General features: G+C 35.4%; 1 protein-coding gene across 1 annotated transcript; it reads left to right on the forward strand.

Annotated features, from left to right (window-relative positions):
* Positions 1-546: 546 nt before the first annotated feature.
* On the forward strand, positions 547-8802 carry LOC139482253 (uncharacterized). Its single transcript, XM_071265987.1, has 4 exons — positions 547-1640; positions 2482-2520; positions 3200-3278; positions 8696-8802. The coding sequence occupies exons 1-3, from the start codon at positions 1217-1219 to the stop codon at positions 3262-3264; spliced, it is 528 nt and encodes a 175-aa protein (XP_071122088.1). The 5' UTR covers positions 547-1216; the 3' UTR covers positions 3265-3278; positions 8696-8802.

Consider the following 8802-nt stretch of genomic DNA (forward strand, 5'->3'; position numbering starts at 1 on the left):
TATTCTGTGTTATTCATATTTTAGCTTTAAATTCTTTTTTCTTTCTATTCTGTAGTGTTTTTCCATTTTCTTTAGTACTAGTATAAGCCTTTATTATTCTGTTTGCTATATTCACACTCATAAATGCAAACATTGAAATATGACCATTATTAGGATGGATGTATAGAAAAATTCAAAGCAAAACTTCTATTTTGGGCAAACAATAATATTGAGAAAGGAAATGGGGAATGTGTCGAAGCGACAACAACCCGAACATAGAGCAGACAACAGCCGAAGGCCACCAATGGGTCTTCAATGTAGCGAGAAACTCCCGCACCCGAAGGCGTCCTTCAGCTGGCCCCTTAAAAATGTATACTAGTACAGTGATAATGGACGTCATACTAAGGATCCTTAAAAACTATTTTAAAATGCTTGATATAATTTATAATTATTGAAAATACAAAAAAAAACAATTTTTCGATTGTTGACATTTTAGATAAAAGATTTTTCATACCACATTTGATAGACATTAGCCGGTGGTACTGGGATAGGAAAAAATGACCTAAATTTCAACACAGCACTCGGTCGTGTAGGTATCAACAAGGATGGTGTCAAGGCCAAAGTGGACACTCCCCTCGGTGGGTTCAATGTCTCAGCAGGGAAGGGTGGCGTCAGCCCTGGTGGAAAAGTTGACGTTCCTGCTGTTGGTAGTCTAGGTGGTGCCGTGAATGTTGACAATAATTGGTAAAGTTAGTGGCGGTGGAGAAGCTTCTGTCAATTTCTTAGGTGTTGGCGAAGTTGGTGGTCACGTTAACGTAGATAAAAACGCCAAAGTCAGTGGTGGTGGTGAAGTTGGGTTAGAACTTGGTCCTCTAGCTCACGCTGGAGTTCATGTTAATGTAGATAAAAATGGTAATGTCAGCACTGGAGTTGATGCAAATGCAAATTTAGGTCCACTTGGCAGCGTGGGAGCTCTGCCTCATGTTGATGTTAACCAAAATGGCAAAGTATCTACAGGTGTGAATGGACAGGCCAGTTTGGGCAAGTTAAGTAGCGTAAGTGGGTATGTGGATGTCGATCAAAACGGGAAAGTAAGCGGTGGTGGGAATAAACAGGCTCAACTGGGTTCTATTGGAAGTGTTGGCGGCAATATAAATGTGGACAAAAACGGACAGGTGTCAGGCAGTGTTCATGGAACTGCAAATCTGGAAATGCCAGTTTTAGCAGCAATATCAACATGGCAAATGGACATGTAAGTGGCGGGGCACAAGGTCATGCAAATATCGGTCAATTAGGAAGCGTCGGTGGCAATATAAACGTGACAAATGGTCAGGTTTCTGGTGGGGTACATGGACAGGCTAATATTGGATCTCTTGGAAGTGATATCGGAAGTTTGACAAGTGGTTCAGGCGGCCAAACTGGTGGTGTAAACCTTAATTTTGGAGGTCAAAACTCAGGGTCTCAAACTGGGTCTACATCTGGTTCCGGTTCAGGATCAGCAAGTTTAGGTGTAGGAAGCTCTGCAACTGGTAAAATAACGCAGACAATAAACGGAATGTTTGGAAATTTCATGAGTGGATCAAATCTTGGTCTCAATGCAATGATGGCAAAAGGAGGATTGAGTAATACACTTGGTGGAAGCGGTGGCGGCAGTGGGAGCAGTAAGTAGGTAGATAGATGTGAAACCTCAATAAATACATAATAAATCTAATCTTTAAGTTGCAGTAATAAGATACGGGATGATTAACTCGGTAAATTAAAAGAGGCATATCAATTTAATATTCACAATTTTTCTTCAATTTTTATTCCATTCTGTTGGCTCTTGTATAGTAATATGTGAGTTCGTGGTCTAGTGGTTAAGACCGATGGCTACAGTGCTGAAGGTCCCGAGTTCGATTCTCACTCGGGGTGCTAAAAATATCAGCACATCAGAAGGGTAATTTTCACCCTCTCACACACATCTCTGGTACCCAGACCGGAGTTTAAACTAGAATGGGTACTTTGGGGGCCTCGGACAACTTTGACCTGGAGATCAATCTTCTGATATCTCTCTGGTTTGTCTGTTTCCACCGAGTGGCCCGGTGGTTCTCTCCGAGTACTTCGGCTTCCTCCACCATAATAACAGACTGCCCGGTGTCCTAGCACTCCCTTTGTGTTGGGTGGGGATTGATTGTCCTTGTAAAAATAATTGTCGTATAAACATACGTTAGTGACACATCTCCATTAATCCCGTTAGGGAGTGTACATGGATGCCACTGTACCCTCGCAGTTTTCGAGGGGTTCTTCGGATATCGGAGGCATTTACCAGTACATACATAGTAATACATTAATTAAAGCAAAATAAGTATCTTAAATTACAACACATTCTGGTGAAACATGAATGCAATATATACAATTGTGTTATAAAAGAAATGTACGGTTGGTTTCACACAAATACAAAATTGTGAATCTGCATTATGCGTCACAAGTTCATGTCGGCTATAATTGTTTGTGTTCTTCCAGGTGCAAATGATTTCAGTCCAAAAACACTAAATCAGCAAGGTATGTCCTCAAGTTCAAAATTCTTTATGAAAAATATATACATGTGTTATAATAGGCATGCAACAACTAAAAGTATATGAACTACTTAATATCCGCAGCATTCGAATTCACCTGCAGATTTTATAGTTATATTTGTTCTGATTGAATTTGCAGTCTGTGTTTTATTATCGTTACAATTGTTGTATGTTTGTCTGTTTATACAGATCATGTTCTTTTTGTACTTAAATATGTAATATAAGATACACTTTGTTTAGTATTTTTATATTTTTTAAATCTCGATACCACGTTTCTAGGTCAGAATCTATATTTTTCGTCCTCTTTATGCATGAAATAATTGCCATTGTATGTTAAACAAACATGAGTCAACCATTATATTTTGTAAAATTGTCAATAAAATACATGAAAAGAATGGTATGTATATCTTGAACTCCTTACTGATGTCTTGCAAATTCACCTTTGATGTGTACATTTAAAATTCCTATTTTCCCCGAAAGACCTACATACAATGTAGCCAGTTAGGTCAGTTAGCGCCCCTTCCCTTTTAAAAAAAGTTCTGGATCCGCCACTGTGAATATGAACAGTAAGGGAATATGTCGAACGATATTCGTTTATTCTTTTTGTGTCATTATTGTCAATTAAAAATATGTTATGCACCTGTATTTTCTTATTCTAATTTAAGTTGGTGTACAACAGTTTTTCATGCAGAAAATGCAGCAAGGAAGAAGGCGACGATTCAATCTGTAACTACGTGCACAATGGTAAATTCTTATATCGATCGTCTTTAAATAAAATATGTTTCAAGTGGGGAAAAAACAACAACGTTGAAAGCCTTGTAAATGCTATCGCGCTGCATAATATAAAATATGTCTCGGTAATTTGTACACAAATAAATATTAAAAAACGTTTAACTTAAAAACTGGAATGCAAATAATTACGATTTGTCATTAACTTACTGTTTAAGTTTATATGACAATAAATATTTGAAATTTAAATTTGAGAATATCTTTTTTAAATATCATTATTTTAACTTAATTAGCCAATATTTTAGTGCAACAATTTTTAATAACTGAAACCAGAGACATATATCTTCTATCATTCAGTTCGTGTTAACTTGTTAAAGATGTTATCAGTTAAGAAAAATCTAAATCAGTTCAGTTTGCTGCGTTGTGGCACCGTTAAAGTCCACAATTCCTCTAAAGTCCACAACACCGCTAAAGTCCACAACAAATTTCCGCTAAAGTCCACAACGCCGCTAAAGTCCACAAACTTTCCGCTAAAGTCCACAAAATGACCTCCGCTAAAGTCCACAAGAAAACGCCGTTAAAGTCCACAATAGCAAGTTCCGCTAAAGTCCACAAAAAAACACCGTTAAAGTCCAAACTTTTTGTTTTTATTTTCAAAAGATCAATTTCTGTTTTTTACACCCGATATTATCGATCTAATTAAAAGCATGGACTTTTGTTCTTAGAAAGTATATCTTGTCAGCATAAATTATATTTTTGGTAAATGAAAAGATAATAGTATTTGCTTTAAATTATCATCATTAAAAAAAAGCACCGTTAAAGTCCACACCATTTTTTATTCGGTTAAAACATATTATTCGTTATTTTTATCCCGTTAGTACAATACAAAGCAACTGCCTTTCTTCTTGGTAGTATTTTTTTTTTATCAGTTTGATACATGAAAGAAGTACAAGTATCTGTATAGGATTTTGTTCCATTAATTTTGATCTTTGTATTATGATGATGATGGCCAATTTGGACATAATTTTTAAAAAGTTTGTAAATTCGTTAGTTATATTATTACTGCATTCTACAAGTGCTTTTTTTCTTATTCTTTGCATTTAATCACTTTTTGACATAATTAATGTACAAAGCAAATGTGCCTCCTAATCTATAACATTTACACGGCATTCATTCAGGCAACAATCTTGATTATACCATTAAACAAAAAACTAGTAAGTTAATGAATTCCCAAAGGTCTCCTGTCGCAAAACTTTTAACCAATGTTTAACGTTATTAATTTCTGTGTTCGCTATAGAAAACAACAAAAAATAATGTGTTATGATTTTCAGAACGGAAAAATGAAGCCAGTATGAAAAATTCTAAACTAGATGTGTCAAAGCAACACGAATGGCCCCGTCCCAAAAAGTTGAAAAATCTGCAATTTCAATATAAACACATGTGGACACAATCATGATGGTAGCCTCACATATCAAAAATCAGCTCAAAATCTGGAGGGGAATAGAGAAAAAATCCGTATAACTGTGATTTTCAATAATTTATCAAAGTCCAAAGCCCGTAATTTCAGCGAAAATTAGCGGAGCGGAACAAAACTTAAGCTTGACCTATAACTCATCATGGTTAACTCACATACCAAAAATCAGCCCAATATCTGAAGGCGTTTAGAAAAAAAGTCCGTATAACTGTGATTTTCAACAATTTCTCGAAGTCCAAAGCCCATAATTTCGGCAAAAATTAGTGGAGCGGAACGAAACTTAAATTTGATCTGTAACTCATCATAGTTAACTCACATACCAAAAATCAGCCCAATATCTGAAGGCGTTTAGAAAAAAAGTCCGTATAACTGTGATTTTCAACAATTTCTCGAAGTCCAAAGCCCGTAATTTCGGCAAAAATTAGTGGAGCGGAACGAAACTTAAACTTGATCTGTAACTCATCATAGTTAACACACATACCAAAAATCAGCCCAATATCTGAAGGCGTTTAGAAAAAAAGTCCGTATAACTGTGATTTTCAACAATTTCTCGAAGTCCAAAGCCCGTAATTTCGGCAAAAATTAGTGGAGCGGGACGAAACTTAAACTTGATCTGTAACTAATCATGGTTAACTCACATACCAAAAATCAGCCTAATTTCTGAAGTCGTTTAGAAAAAAACTCCGTATAATGGTTTGTTGCGGAATGACGGAATGACGGAATTACGGAAAGACGGATTTACGGAAAGACGGAAAGACGGACAAGGGTAAAACTATATGGCACCGACAACTTCGTTGCGAGGCCATAATAAAAAAAAATTCTATGCTTTAAATAACATTTTTATCGATTAGCACGGGCTTCGACACGGAACCTTGGCTCACACCGAACAGCAAGCTATAAAGGTCCCCAAAAGTTACAAGTATAAAACCATTCAAACGGGAATACCAATGCCCATGAATGGGGCTTAAAAAATATATACATACACTAGTTGTTTATCTTGGTAAAATGTTTTAATCACATGTAAAATTACTCACAAGATTAATATGTATAAAATCACAAAACGCTAAATATGTTCTACAGTAACCAATAAAATTGTATTGAAATGAACAGAAACATTCTTTGATATTATATAATTCGTAAAAGTTTCTGCTTAAAACTTCATACTAGTCTTCCATTTAGCCTTTTCAAAATACTAAAAAAGTATCCTCAAAAGAGAATAAAGAAAGGAAATTAACTCTGAAAGCGATACCGTGAACTTTGATATGACGTACATTTTATCAATCAATATGACTATAGGATAGTTCAACAATTGTTGGTATTCGGGCTCAATGCAAGATGAACTTTCCTATCGCGTTTATTCTATATCCACAGTGACACCCTACCTTTATCCTATATACACACCCTCCAATGCTCATAGACATATTTTTATTAGTTCTGGATTTCTCAACACACAAATACATCGGCAAGTGAATGCAAAAAAACAAAATACATTTGACGGCATTTACAGTTGGATTTTCACAAACCATTTGTTGAAAGGCGCAGAATTGTACTTGTTTATTTGGGTCATACTTTTCTTCGGTAAGTTGTTTTTTTTCTAGTGCAAATCAAATTTTTGGATTAAATATAAACTTTTTATGTCATCAGAAATTGATAATTAACGCTTCAAAATAGATATATTACCAAATAAACTTGTGAGAGTTTTGCTTCTATTGGTACTAATTTTTATTAAAATCTTACATGAAATAGCCCCTAAATATTTGTTATGAAAAGAACCCGTAGATTTTCATGATATATATAACAACAAATTGTAGGTGACAAATACTTCTGACCATCATATCAGTCATCTGATTAAGATGAAGAACTGCAAATAAAATTAAATATGCATAGAGGATCGATGTCCTCTGTGTCTATTTCTACGGAGGCTACTTTCCCCGCGTAATAAGTTCAAATAGCAACTAAATGTGCATGCGTTTTTGACAGTTCAAACAGAGTAAGCAACGTTTACCAAACTTTGGTTAGAAAGAAATGCACTCTCGATCTCTTGATAGATATATGTAAAGTTGTAAACAGTTTCAGAAAAGGTATCACTCCAGGGGATTGAAATTCTGCTTTTGATAAAATTTTGGGGAAATATGTGACATCTTTGCCCTCTTTTGCAATATTGTTTAGAAAATACATGCAGGTTGTTGCCATACAGCAAAAAGAAAAAGAAATATCTATCTTTAACCCTTTAACTACTGGATATCAAATCTATGAAAAATACTGATTACATACTTATGCACAATATGTGACACAAACGGTACGCTTTATATGTAAGATAGCCAGGACAAGGGGTGGTAAAGTTTATGTATATTGCTGTCTATCATAAGTGCTAATCCAGAGACAAATCTCATTTTGTGGTGTCATTTCTAAAAAAAAGAGCAATAAAACTACCATACATATCAGTGTCAACTATATAAGGAAGTTTTTATAAGCATCGGATTCCTCTTTGTTGAGTGAGTGCAAGTCTCGTATATATATACTGCCCACACATAGTGGTCATCGTGTCAGCCACTGCCTCACCTAGATTTTTCGGCGCCCGTTTCTGTCTACACCTTCTTCTATGCACTCTTCTCCGTCATTACTATTAACCTGTCTCTCTGAGCTCTTACCACCTTGAATACAAACCAACTGCCTTATTTCTATGTAGATATTTTATAAATGTATGATTTTACTCGGAATTTCTACTGAATATAACCAAATAAACGGAGAATGTGTCCAGATAGCATATATAACATTACAAAGTATTATTACACAAGAACGGCCACTCAAATTCGTATTTGATCCGTGTTTTATGGTAATAAGCATTGTGTATACGGCGTTTCATAAAATTTGGTTGAGGCAAAATAAAATTAGAGAACGGAAACTAATATTGTTGGGACGTACGTACGGACAAGGGTTACACTTAATGCCCTCTCCGAAGCGGAGGGGAATAAAAAATTCGGACGTTTTTATACTAAAATTATGCATACCCGGCCAAATACCGTTCATCCCTACGACCCATATACGATCTGGTCTGGTCGAGATCAGGCTGAGATCGTGAATAGTTGATTTGGTCTTGATAGTCGATTAAAGATAGTGAATTGATCGGCATTATCGAATAAGTATTCATTTTGTTGTCGAGATGAAGTCGTGATCCAGTCATTAAGGAGTCGTGAATGGTCGAGTTAAAGTCGTGTAAAGTCGGAGGGCGGTCGAGTAGAAGTCGTAAACAGGCCCGATCAAGAATTTGGTTGAGCTTGGTCTTGGAAATTTGGACAATAGGGATCATCGAGTTGATCTGAGCGGCAGTGTGAACCTAGCTTTATAGATATTTGCAAAGGAAATTTAAATGTCAAATATAGGCTCCTAATTATGTCTCAAGCATATACATAAAGGGAACGCTATGTTGGAGTTTCTTGTGGATGAAAAAATGTTTACTAAAGAATAAAAAGAGTATAACAGCTAGATAACTTTTCAGAAATGTTGTCTGTTTGATTGATAGAAAATCGCAACACAAAGATCACATTTATGGTGATAAAGCAAATACTATTATCTTTTCATTTACCAAAAATATAATTTATGCTGACAAGATATACTTTCTAAGAACAAAGCACCATGCTTTTAATTAGATCGATAAAATCGGGTGTAAAAAACAGAAATTGTTCTTTTGAAAATAAAAATAAAAAATGTTTGGACTTTAACGGTGCTTTTTTGTGGACTTTAGCGGAACTTGTTTTGTGGACTTTAACGGTGTTTTCTTGTGGACTTTAGCGGAGGTCATTTTGTGGACTTTACCGGAAAGTTTGTGGACTTTAACGGCGTTGTGGACTTTAACGGAAAATTGTTGTGGACTTTAGCGGTGTTGTGGACTTTAGAGGAATTGTGGACTTTAACGGTGCCACACCGCGTTAAAATTCTTCTTTTCTATTTGTTTCAGAACTCCAGATGAACCGTGCACAACATATTTTAAAACGGTCGTGAAGCTATTTCTAATTTTTCTTTTGATTGTTACTTTAAAATATATTAAAAGGATTCTTTAAAGAA

The sequence above is a fragment of the Mytilus edulis genome, chromosome 7, assembly GCF_963676685.1.
Source record: "Mytilus edulis chromosome 7, xbMytEdul2.2, whole genome shotgun sequence".
Lineage (NCBI taxonomy): Eukaryota > Metazoa > Mollusca > Bivalvia > Mytilida > Mytilidae > Mytilus > Mytilus edulis.

Bases quoted from the DNA above. Each gene is read 5' to 3' on its own strand.
- LOC139482253 (XM_071265987.1), top strand. From the start codon at position 1,217: ATGGCAAATGGACATGTAAGTGGCGGGGCACAAGGTCATGCAAATATC. The intron at 1,641-2,481 runs GTAAGTAGGTAG...GTGTTCTTCCAG, and splicing joins CGGTGGCGGCAGTGGGAGCA to GTGCAAATGATTTCAGTCCA. The intron at 2,521-3,199 runs GTATGTCCTCAA...TTCTAATTTAAG, and splicing joins AAAAACACTAAATCAGCAAG to TTGGTGTACAACAGTTTTTC.